Below are 22,244 nucleotides of genomic sequence, written 5' to 3'. Positions count from 1 at the left end.
ATTGACATATGGTAATGTGATGGGAATTACAGACGGACTGTTAAAAACAAAGACATATAAAATTAATACAAAAAACAAAGGCAACTTGACTGAACATCATGTAATACTTGACAATATTGCTGGATTGCGAGCAACAGGTACACTATTTTAATTATTGTGTATCAAAAATAAAATTAAGGCTACATTATAGAAAAAAATAAAGCAATGGTTTGAACTTTTTATAGTGATTGCAATTTATTTTAATTGTATTTTTTAATCTTGTTTTCTAAACCTGAGAAAACTTGTTTTTACCAATTGTGACAAAAATGTCTCAATGGTCCTTTAACATTATCATCTGATTGTAAAATATGTTCTCTTAAGATTTTTTATCTGTAGCATCTGAAAGCTGTGCAAAACCAAATCCAACTGCTGTCATCCAAGAAGCCGAGAACTCCTCAAGAAAACCAAAGCCTGCAGCGGTTGTTTATGGAGCAGCAAAAGATATTGTTCTCAGGAAAGCTGATCCCCACCATTCCAGGACAGCATGCTCAGGGCATTACTTTTGTGAGTATCAATCAATGTGCAAACACTAACAAATAATACCTTCATTTGCTGTGTCTATTGAATTTTAGTTGCAGTTTTGTTTTGTTATCCAAACCAATTTGAAATGGTTAAACACTTTTTAATTGAACAAAATTAAAAATGTTTTTGCGCAAACTAAGACTGAAATTTTACTTCATGTTTTACTCATTGCATGATGATATTGAAATCTAGTTTGTTTCAGTATACAGTATAAATTAGTGGTGGGTCGGTACCACTTTACAATGTTGGTTCCGGTACCGGTTCCTAACCAAAATCGGTTCTTGGTTCCGGTACCATCGGACTTCGCCTCCTGCGTTCGCAGAACTATCGAGAACATCTCTCGCGATAGTGGCTTCATTGTCACTCGCAGAGAAGCAAAATCGCCAACGATCGGATCAAATCCCGTCCCGAAAAATTCCCGAATCAAATGTAATCCCGTCCCGAAAATCGGGAATATTTTTTCCCCAAAAATTTCCCGAATTTATTGTTGATAATTCTGATAAATAGCCTTAAAGGAAATAATCATCATGGTTGACAATTTGAATTTTGTACATGAGTAAATAAAAATATAACCTATCAACACCAACGATTTCCAGTCTCGGTACTTTTCCCAAGAACCGGTGGGACTGACATTTGACGTTAAGTACCCACCCATCACTAGTATAAATATTTGTCATGAAATAAAATAATTTATTGACACAACAATGCAGTACTTGCAGGTGTCTGTACTAACATGGTTATAGAAAATTATTAGCGAATTTCCCATATAGGGAATAAGCTATTACCGTAGTACTACAGTACTCATGGTAAGACCTGGACCCGGGACCGATTTACTTTTCGCGAATCAGCATGATCGGACCACGGGAACGAGGGTTTATTGGGTAAAAATTGGGTTTTCCCATTTTTGACCCTACAAACATAAAATTTAGCAATTTATTTCCAACCCATTTTGATTTTGTAGAGCTTAAAAAACAAATCATTTAGTATATTTAAGCGTTATTATGCGCATAATGGTTACGGAGAAAATTCCAACAAAACTAAAATTTAAAATTCTTATGTTATTCTCATGGAGAATAAGTAAACTGTTGTTGTTTGCTTGTTTATAAGCATATTTTGATCACATTTGGAAAATGCATTTTTTATACTAAACTATTAACATTTTACAATAAAATTTTTTACCCTCCCTGTTGCAGCAAACCTAGAGTACTCTTTTAACTAATGATGTTTAAATAGGGAATAAATGTGATATTTTTAAGGAGACATTTTAGTGTAAATCCAATCAGGCAAATGGAAATTAGCTTTTAGTCTGCTGGTTTGCTGCGGCGGGGGTATTTTTTACTGAATCTGGCCAAAATCATTCTTATTTTCATGCATGTTTTTTATGACTAATTGTAAAGTTTTACTAATTTTGCTGCTCTTATAAAGCTTACATGGTTAGAACAGTACGTTGTTTGTGATGAAATTGGATTGTATTACAGCAAGTGTCAACGCCTGTAAGAGTGTTGCCCGCTCCGCCCAGTAGTCCCCGCCAGCCTCCGCCACCTCCACCTCCAGTCTCAGCACCCCCACCTCCTCCACCACCACCACCTCCCCCTACTGTGTCTAAAGCTACGTCACCTATACACGTTCAGGTTGGTATAACAAATTAGTTGATACTATTTTTGTTCAGAATCATTGTTGTACCTCTGGATATTGATAGAAAGTATTTCTTTACATTACATTAGGGCCTACATGTTTTACCAGATATACCCAAGGATATTGTATTGTAATGAAATACTTTCTATCACTATTCTCTTAATTGATTATCAAAACTAGAGATCTGTCAAAGTAGTTATGACTTGTGCTATACACTACACTGGTCTATTTGCATACTGAAATATTTTTTCGCTACATAACACAAGCCAATAATTAGCTTCATGTAATTCCTATTCCTATTTTAAAATTGTCTTACTAACAATAGATCTCCAATTTTTAGGACAACAAGGAGATTGGATGGTTGAAGTTGTACTGTATTCTTGTATATTAAAATACTTTTTACCCTAGCCAAATTTATGAAATTAGGTGTGTTCAATGTATTATTTAAATTGTGTCTGCTGCTTAACTATGTATTGTATTTTCAACTTTTAAGACTAGTGTTGTTTTATAGTAAGGCAAACAAATATAGGCTTGGAAATGGGAGTAAAAATTAACATCCTAGCTTTTGCGGATGATGTAGTCATCCTGTCAAAAAACAGAAATGACCTAGAGGAGTTAACCAGATGTTCATAAAAAAAAAACAGAGAAAATGGGCCTAAAGATTAATGATGATTAAGACGAAATACATGCATTTCACGAGACAGCCAAATGAAATGAGGCCAATGAGGACAAATGACATAATTTTGAAGTTGTTGAACAATTGAAATATCTAGGGGTAATTATATCAAGCAGCAATAGTGAAAAAAGGAAATAAATTATAGGATTGTTCAGGTCAATAAATGTATGTACACTTGTAGGAAATTGTTGACTTCAAAGATTCTCTTGCATAGAACAAAAATAAAAATATATCATAGTATAATTCGACTAGTATTAATTAACATATGGAGCTGAAACTTGGATTTTAAACAAAAAATAAGAAAACAAAATGCATTTTTAAGAATGATATATGGCCCAACACAAGAAAATGGAGAATGGAGGAAAAGGCATAATAGGGAAATAAGGAATAGTAGCACACGTGAAAGCAAGGAGAATAAAGTGGGCAGGATACGCACTACGAAGAGAACGGGGTTCACTATTAAAAGAAGCAACCATAGGAAAGCCAGAAGGGAAACGACCATTAGGGGAAGGCCCAAGGAGATATGGTGGGATAGTGTCTCCTAGGACTTCAGAGAAGTGGGGGTAGCAGTGGAAGAGGCAGAAGATAAGAGAGGGATGGAGAGCAGTTTTTGGTGCGGCCAAATCCCGTATTGGGCATAAATGGCCAGGGAAGGTTGTGAGTGAGTGAGCTGTTTTATTGCAAAGTTAACCCTAGATTTATGAGAGCAAACTTTATATTTTGACATATCCTCATTTTCAAATTTTCTGAAAGTTTTCTTTCATCCAAGGCTCCAACGATGCATTTAATAGGTCTATCTATAGTCATTCTTAGGAACTTGAAAACTAAAATGGTTTTAAACTTCTATTTAAAAGATAGTAAATAGTTTTGTTGAACTTTTTATCCATTTCATCAATTGATGGTTCAAGTGAACTACCCATGTTCTGATAAGTAAAATGCTAGTCAAGTATGTTGTGTTTTGCAGGTTGGCACACAAACCAGCTGTGAACCGTCTCCGAGTCCTCCAACTCTCAGTCTCGCCAAGAGAGCCACCTTGTGAGTAAACAAACTGTACAACTCCCCTTACTTATTAGATCTTGGAATCTCCTACCACCTCTGATTGTACCGTAGATTTTGCTTGTACTGGGTCACTGTGTTTCCGTGTTTTCATTAAATATATTTTTTGTTAAATTTATCATTCAGATGTGTTTTCGAAATAAATAAGATTCTAAATAGTGATGGACGGGATTCAATTTTTAGTTAAGGACGGGATTTTTATTTCCTTCCCGATTTTTGGGACGGGGCGAGACTTTTTCCTGTGCATAAAAAGAAAATCTTGAGTATTGCAGTTACAAAAACGACAAACAAAAGAAATTTTTACTGTTTGTGGCACTGATCTATAAAAACAAAAAAAATGGGTAAAAATTTACAGGTATAGAAACTTGTGACTCACGGTCACGGCGCGGTCGTTGGTATGACTTACGGTCTCAGCGGGATCATCAGTACGACTGCGTGTTCACGACACTATCCTTGAAATGACTCACGGTCACGGCGCAATCGTCAAAATTACTTCGCCTCTTGCGTTCGCGGAACTATCGTGAACATCTCTCGCGATAACGGTGGCACCATCACTCGCGAAGCGGCAAAATCGCCGACTGAAATGTAATCCCGTCCCAAAAATCAGGAATATTTTTTTCCTGAAAATTTCCTCAAATTTCGGGACCAGTCGATCCCTAATTTTAGAAACTATAAGAAACTAACAAATTTTATATTGTATTTTTCTCACTGTAAATCAGTTTGATATTTTCCTGGTTTATCTTTGCTTCTCTGACCATTCAACCCCTATTTTGGTCCCGACTAATGCAGTAATCCCAAACCTAAGGAGTGTGAAGGGTTCTTTATATATTAGGTTTTGGTAACCAGAATTTGTGATGAGCTTCCTTGGTCGCACTGACATTGAATAGTCGAGTTAGCCCCACAGCTCACCCAAGCAGTCATTTCATTTTAGCATTCTGTACTTATTATTTTTTTATGTAGTAAAACAACAGTCTGCATACGAAAAGTACAATGCTATTTTTTTGTAGGTACTGTGTGTAGTAATGTTAAAGTAGTTATTTGTAAAAACAATAATTCTTTTGGAGATGTTTCTGAATTAGTTGTATTACAGTCAGTAATTTTTTATCATCATATCGTTTTTTAGCTTGAAGAAGAGATATAAACAAAATAACAAATGTATTAACTAGATAACTTAACCTATCGTTTACAAAAACACCTGAAATTCTCTACAAACTAATTTTACATCTTCCAAAAAAGAGACGATTAACCCTTTCCACTCAGATTAACGGGAGGCCCATTTACTCACCAGCTCCATTTAATTTTAGCCAAATTTGCACACTTCATTTATTTGCCAAAAAAACAAATACTGTCTTTATTTGTAGAATGCTGGTAATTTTTTTCCTAATTCTGTATGAACCAAAGATCATATTTAGGATATAGAAACCAGTATATATATTTAAAAAATTTATTATACATTACTCATAAAAAAAAATTTTTTTTGGAGAAAATAAAAAAATTGGAATAACAAGATTTTTTACAATTTTTTTATAGAAATAAGAGTATAAAAGTGTTTTATTTACATTGTGTATGTCCTTATATATATATTGAAGTGATTTACATAGCTAAAAGACACAATTTTATGCGGAAAAAAAAAATATATTGAAAAATATGAATTTTTGCTAAAAAAAAGTTTTTGTGAAAATATCAGTTTTTGTAGCGACTAATATCTTTTTAGGCAATATTAATTTTGCTGTTGCTTAGAAACCAAATATTTATGATGTAAAGAGAAAAAGTATTTTTTCTTCAAAACTGTATTAGCTGAAAAACATAAATAAAACAAGAACTAGGCCTAAATATTTTATCTCGCTTGTACGCTACTCCGCTTCAATCACAAGCAAGAATAGGCCTAAAATAATAATAACATAAAATAAACACAAGTTATATAAGAATTTAAACAGTGTTTTTGTCAAAGAACTAGACATACCTCATTACATCTTATAGTTTTTCAGGGTATGGTTGCGTTCAAAGCACTGCCCTGGGTGAAGGCCTGGTTTTCTTGCACATGTAGCACAGAAATACACTGTTTCTCTTCTCTGTCCAGCTTTCCTGTTGCTGCAAACAGCACAGTCCTTGCTGTTGCTTTTTTCATTGGCATAAATAAAATGAGGTTTTTTATCTAGCCTCTCTTCTTGGTCAGCTGAAGAAGGACGACCTCGCTGTGAATAAGATTTGTTACGTACACCAGAAACAAGTTCAGTAATCAGCATTTCCCTAAATCTCTTCGAATCAATGGGAGTTTTCCCCTTATTCTGTAAGTCCATGTTGTATAGCAGGAGGCTGTTGACAACACATACTTCCATAAGCCAGAACCACAGTTTTCTCCACCACACTTTAGATTTCCGAACAAACATGTAGGACGAAATGTAATGGTCGGCAGTGTCGACTCCTCCCATTCTCTCGTTGTAATCGCATACAACAACTGGTTTGGACACAATTTCATCTTCTTTTCTTCCCTTCTCTCTTCTTTTTACTAATTGCATATCCGAGTTATGATACGAACTCATCATAATTACGTGTCTCTGGTCCCGCCACACCAACACCAAGACATTGTCTTTGTGACGGTAGGCTGCTGTCTCATGTTTCTTCAAAAGACCCTTTAGCCTTTTCTTATTTACATTACTGGGATTACCTTGACGATTTGAATTAACTGTACCAGTGAGATGCATTTTCATCTTTTACAATCGGTCAGTATATATGTGGAAACCGCAATCTGGCCCACATACTTGCCTCACTCTTAGTGCCAACAGCAAAACAATTCTGGTAGTGAATTGCAGGTCAGGGTAAGGTAATATCTGCGATGTAGCTGAGCCATAGTATGGCTCAAACGTGAAAATGTATCCTGACCTGGCATCAGATACAACAAAAACCTTTAGACCCCATTTAATTGGTTTTTTGGGGTTGTATTGCTTGAAGTACACTTTTCCTTTGAACGAAATTGTACTTTCATCCATAGAAAGCTCATATGGAGGGACAAAGTATTCTGTAAACTTAGTCTGAAGGTAAGAAATTATATTTTTTAGCTTGTCCCCTCGTGATCGGGCTGGTTGGGTACCACCAGTACTCGAACAGTGTAAAGTCCAAAATATTTGAAAAAATCTTGTTCTTGAAAATACACGGCTAAAGAATGGCTGATTATAAAGCCAATCTTGTGCAAAGTAGTCTTGCAGCGAGGGTTTAGTATTGAGTCCCATGTTTAGAACCACTCCGATGAATGCTCGTATCTCCTCTAACGTTACATCCGTCCACGAGTGCCAGATTGAATTTTTTTGCAACGGCCTCTTATTAGAAATGACAACCTTAGCATGTTTATTTGTCTCAGTAACAATAGTTTCTAAAAGTTCATCTGTCATAAACAATTGAAAAAACTGTAATGGGCTATTAGGTTTGTAGCCTATTGGGGGTTTGTAGCCAGATTCCAAAGTGTAAGGGAAGTGGGGGAAATCTTGGTCAGTATTTGTGTAAGTCCTATAGTTATGATCTTCATTAGGCTTGTTCTTGGTTTGGATAGGCCTAGGCCGAGCCTTTTTACCCTGTGTGCTAAGACTAGACTTCTTTTTGGTTTTTGAGACTTTAGTTTTTCTCGATCCACGCAAATGTCTACCTGTTGTAAGTTTGGTTGATTGTGAAGAAGGTCCTGATTCAGTACAAACTGGGATAGAGCTAGGTCTCGGTCTGTCAAGTTTTAGTCTTTTTGATTGACTCAAAATATTGGAACAGCTTGGTTCAGTAATTACAGGTAATTCGGTAGGCCCACCGATACTTACATTATGTATTCCCGGTATTTCATCTAATGTCCCAAAGTTTACATCATCTTGTTGAAAAAATTGATCATCAATAGGCCTATGTTCAACAGGCAAATCGGTACTTACATTATGTATTCCAGGTATGTCATCTAATGTCCCAAAGTTAACATCATCTTGAAGATAAAATGGATCAATATGTTCAATCGGCAAATCGGGATCACTATTATTATCATCATCTTCATCACTATTTTCGTCGTCGTCTAATTCTGGATCGGTTGGATCTGAACTGCTATTTGATAATAAATCGTCTTCAAATAACAAACCAGCTATATCAGAATCACTTATATTACTTGTTCCATCAGCAATTTTGCGATTTAGCAACGAATCATCGCCGTCTTCATCCATTTTATGGGCTTACGTAACAAGAACTAACTAACTCAAATCATAACAGTTCAGTCAAACACGAAAATAAACAACTAACTGAAAATATCTGATTGTATGTAAACAATAATAAAAAGTAAAAGTAAAGCACGCAATTCGATAATAACACTCCAACTACATACGGCAGTAAACAAACCAAGCAACATTTAGTAAACAGCTGCCGTGCAGTCAGTCAGCTGCCGCTACAGACAGCAGTTCAGTTAACGAGTGAAGACGACTGACATAAGCTCTAAGATTTAATATTGAGCATTGAATATTTGTTCAAACGGTTCTGAAAAAATTCCCCAGATGGCAGCAGATGTCAAACATCAACCCTAGCGGCGAAATAAATAACTACGTATGTCCAAATAAAAGTACAGTACGTTGTCATAGCGACGGCGGGCCTGGCCCGACATTAGAGTTCGTGCGGCCATGACGCACGGCGGGGCTCCCCCGCCGCTTGAGCGGAAAGGGTTAAATTAAGAATATACAATCAATAGGCCTACAAATGTAAGCACACATGCATCAGCAATAATGCAAACTACAGTAACCCTACAACTTGTGGACTATATTTGAAATCTTTAGATTCACACAATGTCTCTGTAGTCACCCTGTATTAAAATATCCCCACCACAGGATTGATCAGCAGCAGAGAGCAGACAGACAAGGAGCGACGGCGCCCGATGTCAACACTCCGTTTGCTGGCACTAGCGATGCGGTCAAGCGGCTGGTCAGATACCACTGCCTGGACGAGCCTGTGTTTAGTGAGGGCGACCTGCAGAAGGCGGACGAGATCTTTGAGGCGACTGCGCGACACTTGCTGGACAAGAACCAGCAGATGCTCAACAAGTATCGCTACCTGCTTCTGATGGAAAGCATGGTGAGTCGACACCTCGGTTAAAAGTAATTAGTGAAAATACAATCAAATCAACATTCTTTGGAGTTTTGATGTATGGTCATCAAGGTATATGTAATGTTTTCAGTCTGAATTGGTGTTGGTTTTTTAGAAAGTTGTGAATAATTTTTCTTGGGTATACCTTAGATATTAGGATAATTTGTCAAAGCTTTATTCAGAGGCCAACATTGTTGTCTCATTTATCAGACGTTATCTGATCAAGAACAAAAACTCTGGACAGAGATACTTACGACACATAAAGTAATGGCTCGACAGGACATCAGGCAGGACACTCTTTTTCACTTTAAATTAATTAACTTAAGCCTACACAAATTTTACTAGGAAGTACAGGAAGTGCTCAAGAATAAATGCATTTCAATTTGATTTGTATTATATGAGTTTCTTAATTAAATGCATTTCAATTTGTCCATTAACTCAATACTGATCAGTGATCAGAATAGTAACAACTTCTATACTCTTATATGAGCAATGTTTGCATGTATGTATGTATGCTTGCACAAAGATCTTGTAAACAGCTTCGACGATTTCCTTCAAATGTTGTAAATAATTTATTTCTGGTCTAAAAAGGTGTTTACTCCAGTTAAAACTACCAACAAAAACCTAATCAATTACATAAAAAAAAATTAAGTCAACATTTTTAACATTGGCCTTATAATGCTAAGTAACCATGTATAAGCGTCTAGGCAGCCAGTGCAACTCCGAGGATCGTGGATCAGATCGGAAAACCCCCCAACACCGCTCCGTGATGATGGCGTGCTGCAACCATTACCGCAACGATATGGAGCTGAGTCATGAGCCTTGGTGGTGTAGTGGATAGCGTGATAATCTGAAGGTGCCGGGTTCGAATCCCGCTGGTAGCACTAACTTTTTGTGAACATTTTTTTTTCATATCAGCAAGTTTGGTTAGGTTATGACAGTTTAATTTCATAATTATAAAATTGAATTTGAGACATTTATAATATTATTTTTAGAACAGAACTATTTTTTCGATTAATAAATCTTCATTCGAGTTTTTCATTATCAGCAAGTTTGGTTAGGTTATGACAGTTTAATTATATTTAATTTAAATTTAACCTACAAATGATGCATTTTGACAGTGACAGTGATAGAGATAAAAATTTTCTGCGAACAGTTAGGCTATGCAATTAAGTATCTGGGGTGCGCAATAATTCGATTTCGGATTAAGTGCTTTAAGGTCTCGACCTGCCCCTGTCAGATAAGATAAGATAAGATAGGCTATGCTGATGCTCCGGTATGATTCAGAAGCGTACGACATGGTGCGGTGGTGGGGGGTGTTCTGATCCACGATCCTCGGAGTTGCACTGGCTGCCTAGACGCTTGTGTAAGCATGTTGGTTGAACAAAAATAACAAGGGAAATGTAAACAAAAGACTTGTAACATGAGTTTTGCAAAAATGTTCAGTTACACAGAGAAAATCTAAATTCATTTCTTGTGCAATCAATTCCAATCTATTAACTTTATACATAAATACGACCTTTTTCATATTTTGTTATCAAGTAATATTATAAACACAGATAGGAGTTAAAACAAAAAATATCCGGTAATTAATGATTTTTGGCCCGAGACTCGAGGGCCAAAATTATCAACCAGAAGTCTGACCCGCAGACCCTACTTAGTTTTTTTGTTGTTGTGACAGAGACAAGTACAGACCAGTGAGCTGATCATGCTGGGGCGGATGTTTGTCAGTGATGAGACAGCCAGACTAGAGGCAGTCAAGCTGGAAGCCAGCGCTCCTACACCTCCAGGTAAATATAACGTTGGGTCCCCCATACCTGTGAGTAGGTGAAGGGTATAGTGCTTGCCTAACAATTAGGCCGTCTGTTCCAGATCATGACAAAAATCAGTAATTTTTTTATGTATCAAAACTGGACCTTAGAATAGAAAAACCAATTGTTTATCTTATCTTCATGATTCCTGGATCCATGTGTTCTGTTACTTTGATTACTTGACTTGTGCTTCGACCACTGATATAAGGAGTTAAATTGTTACCTGACCAGTGAGACCCCTGACCAAATCATAAAATAGAAAATCGGATCTACAGGTCTGTAATGTATCAATATCAATACATAATTGTTATTGGGGTAAGTTAAATATTGATATTTTCTGATATATCAGGTTTCTTACTGCATTTAATAAATGCCTAAGAGTTTAATTCTGGTTATTAAGTCCTTAAGCCTAATAGAGTAAGGGTTTTTAAGGGAAACAAGTTCACAGTAGTGTATATTTTACAAGTAATATCTTGTCTTCATTGTTTGATCGATAATCTTTGCTCCAGTTAAAAAAGAACGAGAAGACAAGACATCGCCAGTAGTCGTGAAGAAGGAGCCGGAGGACCACTCACACCATCACCACAACCACGGTGGTGGGGGTGATCAGCTGACCCGCAGCCACGACCGAGCAGTGAAGAGGGAACGTGAGGAGGCAGACGACGGAGTCAGCGTCAAGAAACACTGTGCAGATGACGAGGAGATCAACGCACAAGTGCAGAATGCAATCGACAGTATCCTAAACCTCGGAAACAAAGGGTCAGACCCGGTGATAGACGAGGCTGTTCGCAGCATCTTGTCGTCTTGACCTGCCCCCGCCCCCCCACCACAAGCTCCACCGAGGCAAGTCCACTTGCGGAGAATCGTTTTCCATTCGTTGATGTTAAATTTGTTAAAATTTACCGGAAGTTATGAACTGTGCTGTAACATGAAAAATCAAAGAGTGATTTTTCAAGGGCATGTTCGATGTGTGCCTTTGTTTTAAAGTTGTTTTTAATTGCTCGATAGTTAAAATCATATTTTATAAATGTTTTATATGGTTCAGAAATATCTTATCGAACAGTAATTTCATAAAAATCACTCATAGAAAATGTAACTTTGTAACTTTTAAAGATAGGTTGGTTTGACAGGGGTTGCTAGTAAAAGAAAAAAATGCAATTACAGAAAGATTCTGTGACTACAAAATATCTTATTTGCATGTTCACTGAGTTTTAACTATGCACAAAATGTTTCTACTCAATATTCATAAATATTTTATAATTGATTATCATTTTTAGATAGTTTGCGATGAAGTCAGAATCCTCCTAATTTGTTGAAGCCACTTTTAGGGCCGAAATTAATAACTTCCGCAAACCCGCAGACTGAGCGAATTTCCATTTGCGAGATTGTATTTTTACTGAAATGTGCCACATTTATTCTGTATTTAAATAACATTAGGTTTAATGAGTACTTTGGTTTACTGCTACAGGGAAAGTAACAGTGATTTTTAGTGAGATTTCGAGATTTGAATATTGTAATGTGATATAAATAATTTACCAAATTTGATCAAAACAATAAAATGTACATAGTAAACAAGTTAACCACAACAACTTTATTTTTTCCGTAAGAATAAAATGATAAACCTTTTAATTCGATGCTTGTAAGACAGAGGTTCTCAGACAGTTTGTCTCATGTAAGCGATGAATTGTCCATCAATGCTTCAATATATAAAATTCTTTTTTTAAGCTGTACATGATGGCTCTAATAGCAAATTAGGTATTTCCATGTTTCAAAGGTGAAAATTTGAAATTAAAACATTTTTTTTTTCAAACCCCATAACAGCCCGTTTCTGTGACCCGATCTTACTGGTTCAAGTTTTCATTCATGTTTATCCAGCTCTACATTTTCATGACCAAAATTTTACTCTAGTTATGGTGTTCAGGGACACGCATATAGATATCAAAATTTGAACTTTATAGTGTTCTTGTCCTCTGGGGACATCAAAATAAAAATGTATACCGGTCCCTAGTCTAAGCCTTTCCGAGCTGCCTAGGGATCTTTCCCTATAAGAAAATTCACCAGTGGGCTAGAGCTTTTAACTTTGACTGGCAGGAGAACATCCATAAAATGCATAAATATGAAATGAAATGTTTATTCATCACTCAAATTTACATAATTGAGGCATTCAGAAGTCAATCCGACAAAGTCCTATCAACGAAAATGTGCAGTCGGCCTATAGAGAATTAAAGTTATCTTTGAATGGAAAATTCTGAGAGATTTTTAGCAAATTTTTACTAGGCTCAACCTCAACATATGTCTTACAATAATTGCCAACTTTTTAACCTATACTTACGTTATTGTAAAATTAAAATTTCTTGAAATTAAAAAAATATAGTCATTTTCAATGGAGTTAGTCACATTGCCAACAGAAAAGATTCAACAAAACATTCTGAGTGGTTTGTATAAAAGTTACTTTGTTTAACAAATACTCAAAAAGTAAAACTCGATCAAATAAAAAAGAACAATGTATTATTGCAAATCATTTAAATACAAATTCTGGCATTTGATAAAACATAAATATGGGTTTCATGCTAATACAAGCAGCTTCATTCTGCGTTGGTAATGCATTTGTCGTCACTCTCAACTTCGCCTTGCAAGATATGAAAGAACTCATCATACAAAAGCACTATAAAGCTCTTAGCACAACAACTTAGCAAAAAAAACCTTTTACCATGACAGTTCAACATGAAACATCAGTTAGTTGACAGTTGTTATGGAAACATGGAGTTAATAAAAAAAACTGGCCTCCGAAACAGCTGGGGAAAGGTTCAGTTTGTATAACATTTAGCGCATTCTAGCGGCAAACTAATGAAGTATGGAGTTAGTCGTCTTGGCCACTGAAAATCCTTTACAAAAGCAATCTAACCATGTTATGAACTCGATTTGAACAAAAATTGGACTTAGTCAGATTGACTTCTGAGGCCACTGAAAATCCTTTACAAAAGCAATCTAACCATGTAAGCCTTCTTTCACACCAGCGCGGTGCGGGACCGTCCCGCACCGGACGAAGCTGTTTATACTATTGAATCATATGGGAGCTTTCACACCAGTGCGGGTTCACCCGGATAGACCTAAACCTCTGTCCGGGTTGAAAAATCACCCGCACGAACCTAAACTTCCAATGCGGGACGGAACCGCATGTATCGTGTTTAGATCATGGGCTCTTATGTACGCTTTCACACTTGTGCGGGACGGGCTGGTTTCGCCCGCACATAAATCAGTATTTTTGACAGTCTCCGTCCATAGTGGTTGAGTGTGGTTGATTTTGTAGTACTCTTGTTAACTTGGGAAGTTGTTGTTTTTGGTATGGAGGTTGAAATTTATATAGAGGTGATTAGTTTGGTCAAGCTTTATATTTTGGTTTAGTTTGAAAGCCAGTGTGTATAACGAAACCCCCACTGCAGCAAACCATCTTTCATTTGCATGTTTAAATTTGTACAAACGATTTGATTAAACCTGCATGATTTATTTAATATAAATCATTTGGTTTAACGAACACTTACATGTTCTTCTAAGTATATGGAAAGAAATGTAGTGTTGTTTAAACTTAAACAGCCTACAATATGTGCATAAATATCCATATTTATCAAAATTTCAGTCGATAAAACAATAACAAATATTTGTTTGTTTACGTCAAATCCAAAACAGATACAATAGTAAACATTACTTTTGCATAGTAAACATTCTTTAGCCGTAATAAACAATGCGATGACAGATTTTCGCAGATGATAAGCATACAACGAAAACAAGTCATTTCACAGTAGTGTAGCGACCTATAAAATACGCTTCTTCTCTATAGGGAAGAATTTGCTAAAACTGTGAAAGCATGCCATAGTTAGCTGTAGCAACTGAAGCATGGCGAGAGGTGTATTTAGATTTGAAATCAGTTATGCCGTGGACATTCTACAGAAGTTTAAGATCCGTTACCCCACAGGTGTCACCATAACTTTTAAAAATACAATGAATTGGCATTTTTACACACACGGCATCGATCCAATTAAGTTATTTAGCAAGGGGGCACTGTATTTTAATTTCGAATACAACAAGTAGCATATTTATTTGAATTAAATGCATCCAAAAATCACAAAGTTTCAGCCTGGAAACGCCCGGATCCGGGCAGCTAATGTGAAAGGGCCTTGCGGGTCGTCCCGCATCGACGGTGCGGGACGGCGTCGCACCGCGCTGGTGTGAAAGAAGGCTTATGAACTCGATTTGAACAAAAATTGGACTTAGTCAGATTGACTTCTGAACGCATCAATTGTGGTTTGATGACAAATAGATATCACTGTCTGATAAACTAATACAAATTAAATTAGCCTACTGCTAAATTTATTGTAAAATAAAAATGGTTGAGAGTCTTACTTTTAAATATTTCACGCCGGTATGTTGCACCTTTTTTAGTTTCACATGCAGGCCTGTTTGAATTTGTGCGTTGAAATTATCTAATTTTATTAAATATATTTTGTTTTCCATCCCGCTTTCTCAAGGTATTTGAATAATTTGAGACTCAGTGAACATGTGAACTTGCATCTGCAAAATGTCTAATTTCTCTCTGTTAGTGACATGAAGTCGATATATGCCTGATGCTAAATATTAATTTTACTGATCTTCTGTCGACCCAAAAATCATGCCTAGATAACTTTTGGTCAAGTTGTCTTGGAGATATGTAGTAAAGCATTATGAACTATAATTATTATGATGATATCTTGTATTTTGTCTTCATATTTAGATAACTTGCTGATAGATAACCCTAAAATTGATTTGCTGATATAAATTACTATTAAAAAAGTCCTTAAGTGTAATTTTATAAAGTTTAGCCGCTCAATTGGTTGCACTGGCCATGAAACCAAGACAGAAATATGCTGGGTTCGTGTTTCAGTGTGCATTATAATGTCTGATAATGTCTCACAACATTATCGGTACCTATGTATCATTCCTGTACTGTTCTGGCTCTATTATCTTTACTTCCACATATGGGCGTTTGATGTTCATGTGGTCAGGCAAATGCAAGGTAAAAGAGGCTGCCAGCCTGTTTTTTACAAAAATTTATATGCTAAATTGTTTTCTCAAAATAAGTCAATCTTTACTCTTGCCTCCTAGTCAACTTGCTCATTTGTATACACCATAGGTGCATTTAAATCCTCTCTTTAATAAATAACAAGAAAACTGTTTTGAAATAATTATACCAAAAATTTTGTTTTTGAATAGTTTAAATGTTTTAAATGCCTAATTAATTCACTCCATGGTTTTTTTAGATTCAAACTTCATGAATTCAACATAATTATAATGCAGGACTCCCTGTTGATTCACCACAAACCATTATTTTAGTTTGTACCATGTTAGTATGGTTCATAACCATTACACTAAATCTTTTTTTTTATCAGGGGTGACTTAAAATTAGTCAATAAAGAAACAAAATGTAGGTTATTAGTATTGTTTGAGGATAGGGAAAACTAGCACAAGAAGCACAAAACTTTACACTACTAGTTCATAGTGTGTATAGTGTAGAGTTTTGTGTTTCTTGTACCAGATTAGACCCTTTCCTATTTAGGTAAGCCTGCAATCCTCACAAAAATCCTAAAAACCTAGGGCCCTCTACTCTAAACTACGTCCACTACCTCAAAATTTAGGTAATTTACTTTATTTTTTTATGTTTTGTCCAAAACCTTGTCTTTCTAATATCTAAAATTGACCCTTTGTGTGATAGTATCATTAATTGGTAGCACCTGGGTTCAGATCACAATCTTCAGATTTGAAGGTGGGCTTCATAACCACTCAGCCACCCATACTATAACATATTAGATCAATTAATTACTTAATTGTATTAAATTACAATTAAATTGTAGAAAAAGGAGGATAGCAGCTAGCTTACCTTGAAAGTGTGGGTAGGCCATAACACAAGTAGAAAAAACACTGTGCACACCACAGTGTTTTTTTTCTATTTGTTTTTTCTACTTGTTCTATGGCCTACCCACACTTTCAAGGTAAGCTAGCTGCTATCCTCCTTTTTCTACAATTTAAAATCCTGGCCTAGAGCCTTTCCTTTAACAAAACTAAATTACAATTAAACACGTTGTAAGTATCTTGTCCCACTTAATGTGGTGTTTGCACTAAGGGTCTCTTTACTCTCTTTGAATAGAGAAAACTGGATTATCAATGAGTTATCCTATTAAAAGTCTGTGTTATTTTTCCCATAGTAATGGTTAAGATTTCATGTCCTGTCCAGGTTTTAAAAATACTTGTCAGTTGTACAAAATTACAAAAATCACTCAAATAATAAAGTAAAATAATAAATGCTGAAATAGTAATTGTGGTGAATGAACAGAGTTATGTAAGAGTTGTAGGTTGAAGTAAATGACAGGGATTATCAAATTGTTTAGAAATTGCATGGTTATAACTTTCTCTTTGCAGTTGCCACAAACGCACGATGCTGGCATAAGACACGACTAAAACATGCAGGACTCATAGTGAATAGTTTAGATTGTTTTGTTTTGTATGTGTTATCTTCCTGTTTTGTAGCTTTAAGTATGATTATTTATTGGGCACAAACCAAGTTACTTACCATGAGTCTGAGTCTGGCTGCGTTCAGATGTTCCCATTAGTGTATATATGTGTTTATATTGTGCTTTAGTTTTATATTGACCTGCCTTATTTATTATCGCTGCTTCGTTGGTTCTTCGTAGAGCCCGACATCGAACTGACTGCCTTCCGCCCCTTCTGTCTAGTCGTAAAACGTTTCCGGTTATTATTTCTGGTAATTTTTCACCGGATAACAAAGTTATTTGTGAAGAAAACTGTGTTTTTAAATGTCATTATAGGTTGTAAAAGATTGATTGTATATTTTAAAATACGCAATGTCCAATTTGTCCTCTTAATTTAATAGGCCCCTCCTTTAGTTGTGCTTATAATGAGTAAGAAAAATTTTAAAACAATTTTTAACTGTTTGGAAGTTTTAAGGTTTTAACAGGAACGAAATGTTGGACAATCGCAGCAAACCACTGAGGCTCGCAGCAGTATTTTCAGTCGGCTAGCTTTACATCCATGTGATATGTAGTTCCAATGGTTTTCTAAGTATTATTTACGTTAAGTGCCAGTTCCTATGCTATCTCGCTTTTTCTGCGTTCAGAAAACCTATCAGTCTCGTTTATTCCCAGTAACCTTCCAGAAGGAAATCATCCTTTATTTTAGTTAACTTGACTTTGAAAGAAAAAAAAACTAGCAAGTTGCAGTTGCATTCCTAAGAAAGTGATACTAAACTTGATATTTTAAGATTAGCCACCGTACTTAACTTGACCACCATGTTTACGGTTTAGGTGTATATCTTTTATCAAATGTTTCTATTTTAATACTCATGAAAATTGCTGGTGCCATAGTTAAGTAATTTTTTACATAAGAAACTGATATTTTTATTAGTTTCCTATTAGTTGTGTGTATCTTTCTCTGAAAAAATTGTTGGTGCTTCTTTTATAAGAATGTAATTTATTGAACTTAGTTTGTTTATTTTACATAATATGTAAACTGGGCTAAGTTTTTAGGCCTACTGAATTAAGTCGAATAGCAAAATGTGTAAGCCATTGGCAAATATTGTCCATTATTTATTATCCTATAGAACTTTTCATTGCATGTTGTCTGGTTACAATTTTAATTCGGAGCTATTACTGAGCATTTATTATATTGTAACGAGCAATATAAATTACATTGTCTTGTCTTTTTATTTGAACTCACCGTGGTACTGAATAGTGGGTAACCAAGTAATAGCAATATCTCCTTGGTGAGACTGTAGATTGGTTGTGAAGACCGTGATCTCATTCTATCGTCCTATGCATAGATACTTCTACATGTACAAATTTAATAACTTAAAATACGATTGTGTAATATAAATTGTAAATAATGTAAATAACTTTTACAGATAAAAACAAATTCATTTTAAATGATTCCAGCAATTTTATTCAAACCTTGTTCTCTCAATAATTATGCATTATTTTTAGGCTAAGTTGCTAATACGTTTTCAGCATCCTTATAATATGGCTCTTGAGAAAAGACCACTTTACGTTACTCCTACTTTGTTTAAGTTTAGGCCTATAATATTTGTAAGCTACTGACATTTTATGAGCAATACTCATTTTACCTTGACAAAATTTAAACTATAAATTTTCATTCCAAAACTTAACAGAACTACAAAAAACATTATTTGTACCCCTTACAGCTCTTACGTTGACAAAGGTTACTTTTGGAACTGATAAAAGGTAATGTAAAACCAAATATTTTATTGAGCGGAGCAAAGCGAAGCTCTTTGGGATCAACTTCAATGCAACACACTTACCAAATGTTGGGAATGTTTAGACTAAACAAATTTTAATATTTGATAATGCCTAAACATTTAAAAGTATATCAAAGTTTTTTATTTTTAACATTGGCCTTAAGGGTTGCCATGATGGTTACAAAATAACAACATAAATGTAAACAAAACAAAGAATCACAGCATATGTTGAAAGTTAAAATCAAGCCACGACCTAAACACAGTAAAAAACAGTTGTTTAGCCTCCGGATTACTGTATTATACTTAAAATGGTTTACAGTACCTGCATATAGTAATCCTTTGTTGCTGATTTTGGCAACTAGTTTTGGTTAATTATTGAACCATCTTCAGGCCTCAAGGTGTCAAATAATCACTTCATTCGAAGGTCGTTAATAACAGAGTTCAATAAATAAGACATATACAAAACACGATACACGGAACGGACACACATTACAAAAAACACGAAGGGACATTGACAATCGATCGTGACCGGGCTGAGGTAAAGTCTAGACTTTACCTGTAATAATCACAGTAAAAAAAGAGTTTATAAAGACGGTGACACACTATCGATATTTTCCCCGAACCGAACAGGGAGAAAGGAGGTAAATATAAGCAAAATTTCAATCCGAACAAGACCAACACCAGACATCTTCTACCGAGCGCAATATTACCCAACATTTATTTATTTTTACTAATTAAAGAGTTTATTTGCCATATAAAATTAGAACTATCAACGCTAGCGCAGGCGGCCGCTCGGTGCGGCGCTTGCGACGATGTACAGGGCAAAAATATACCGTGACACACTATCGTACATCACTCCGTACATCGGACTGATCTTTTCTTTGATCTTTCGCTAAAAAACCGCCTCCAGAGGGCGCTCGTCTCCCTGCTCGGCCTGATGTCTGGATCGGTGCACGGACCCCTGACACACTATCGAACATGCTCCCTTTCTCTTCTCCCTGCTCGGTTTGAGGTCTTGTTCAGGGGAAAAGATTGATAGTGTGTCACCGTCTTTATAAACTCTTTTTTTAACTGTGATTATTACATCAAATACATAACAACGTAGCTAACTAAGGTTATAACAAATAACATTTATCTTAAACAATTTGTCGGTGGATCACATTCATGGATCCATCTCATAAATGACAAACTTAAGGTCCACAACGTAGGAAGTAGTAAAGGCTAACAGTGCGGAGTGGGGGAACGGTCTGTGGCAGTTAGATTAATGTATGTGCAATCCTAAAATGCTGTGAGAAGGGAGGGAAACAGGTCCACGATGCTGGAAGTGGTGAAGGAAGTAGTAAAGGCGGGAAGTCCGGAGTGTGGTACTGTAACTGTCTGTGCCAGTTTGATTAATGTATCTGCAATCCTAAAATGCTATGGGAAGGGAGGGAAATAGGTCCACAACGTAGGAAGTGGTGAAGGAAGTAGTAAAAGCAAGCAGTGTGGAGAGTTGGAACCGTTTGTCGCAGTTAGATTAAAGTATCTGCAATACTAAAATGCTTTGGGAAAATAGTTCCCCTATATGAGTGATTTCTAACATTAACTGTAAAATAAAATAATGTGTTGTAGATTGCCAGGTTAAATTTTTCATCATAATAAATTGAAATTACACTGGAACTCAAATAATTAAGTCCAAAATTAGTTGTAAATAAAACTTGAGTTTCCTTCATATTGCTTTTACAATCGAAATTAACTATACCAAGCCATGGCTCGGTCCTGGCAAGTCCCCCAGTACTGGGGAACTACATGATTCTGCAGTTTTAAATAACTAAGAATTCTCAAATCAATATTTTTATCTAAATAGGCTATTATGAACATGCTTTCTTATTATTTACTTTGGAATATTTTTGATGATACATATCATCGTTTTGGCAAACACTTGTATTGAATGTTATTGTGTTAGCAACAACTTAGGTTTTATTATTGGCCAAGTCGGATAAATAGTTTTTTGGGTTTTCATTTTACAAGAAAATACCTAGTTGGCATAAGAGTGTCATTTAATGAAAATTTCAGAATATGCACTCTCAAAAACTGCCTGATATTTGTAGAGAATGAAGAAGAGCAATAAACGCCAGAAACGCACGACCAACTACTTCTGGCAATGTTATAAGATAGTTGAATGAAGAACACTTGCTTGAAAACAATGCTTTTCATAATTATGTTAAATGTACAAAATTTAAGAAAACAAACCTCATAAGATATGGTGACTATTTGTGCAATTCTCTCAAAGCAGGCGAGTCTTTAAAAAGTTACATCTGCTATTAGTATGGATCCATGCAAGATTATTTCTGCATGAACTGAAATCCATTTGATTTATTTATTTAGGAAAGGTTTAAAGACAAGTGGTTTATCAATTATCAAAGACTTGATTTAGAACACTGTTTTATGAAATAAGGCCTTTTTATATACAAAAAGTATTTGTACAGCAATGGTTTATTGTTTAACAGCATCTTAAAATGTTTAGTCATATTCGTCTTTGGTTATTTTTTCATCCCAACCTAAAATGCACTATAAAAGAAACAATATCTGTTGGTTACAAAATAATATTCTGGTGAATATGTCTGTACTTATTATTTCTTAAGTATTTCAATATACTAAATACAGTATGTAAGTTTTTACACAAGTTAGCAGACTGCAAAAAATTAGCCTCAACAAGTAAAAAAACTAAATTAGTAAATTTTACATAATTTTTTACAACAAACAATTCTGCTACGTGTAGTTGGTAGGCCTATATCTCGGTTCTGAGCCAGGTGCACCGTTCCGCTACTGCAAAAATCCATTTCCTATAGTAATACGATTGTTAAAAGGCTAATTTTGATTAATAGTTATAAGTTGAAGTGTAATCAGTTTGAAGTTGGTTGGGGCAGTTAAAAAACTTTCTAAATTTACACAACAAACAGCAATTCTCTCAGATACCTCTCCTGCTTTGAGGAACTGTATCTGATGTATAAAAAAAACCTTAGTAGTTTGGTTTTATCATTTCACAGATTCATATAAATTTAAAGTTTACAGGCGAGCAAACAAAAAAAAAAAAAATCTAGAAAGGAAAGTAAAAACAAAAACACTCGGA

General features: G+C 35.4%; 1 protein-coding gene across 1 annotated transcript in view; it reads left to right on the top strand.

Moving 5' to 3' along the window:
- The window catches only part of LOC128995592 (mucin-4-like), a 40,843-nt gene extending 26,466 nt beyond the window's left edge, over positions 1-14,377 (top strand). The window contains exons 13-18 of the mRNA XM_054420609.1: positions 376-543; positions 2,040-2,192; positions 3,837-3,907; positions 8,767-9,010; positions 10,704-10,812; positions 11,343-14,377. Of these exons, the coding sequence (XP_054276584.1) occupies positions 376-543; positions 2,040-2,192; positions 3,837-3,907; positions 8,767-9,010; positions 10,704-10,812; positions 11,343-11,641 (1,044 nt within the window). The 3' untranslated portion in view covers positions 11,642-14,377. The remainder of the gene's footprint in view (positions 1-375; positions 544-2,039; positions 2,193-3,836; positions 3,908-8,766; positions 9,011-10,703; positions 10,813-11,342) is intronic.
- The last annotated feature ends 7,867 nt before the right edge of the window (positions 14,378-22,244 follow it).

Source organism: Macrosteles quadrilineatus, unplaced genomic scaffold (genome assembly GCF_028750875.1).
Source record: "Macrosteles quadrilineatus isolate MER2022 unplaced genomic scaffold, UCM_ALF_1.0 Scaffold_5__1_contigs__length_97177068, whole genome shotgun sequence".
In the NCBI taxonomy this organism is placed as follows: Eukaryota; Metazoa; Arthropoda; class Insecta; order Hemiptera; family Cicadellidae; genus Macrosteles; species Macrosteles quadrilineatus.
Note: the sequence above shows the minus strand (reverse complement) of the source record. Positions and strands in the feature narration are given on the sequence as shown.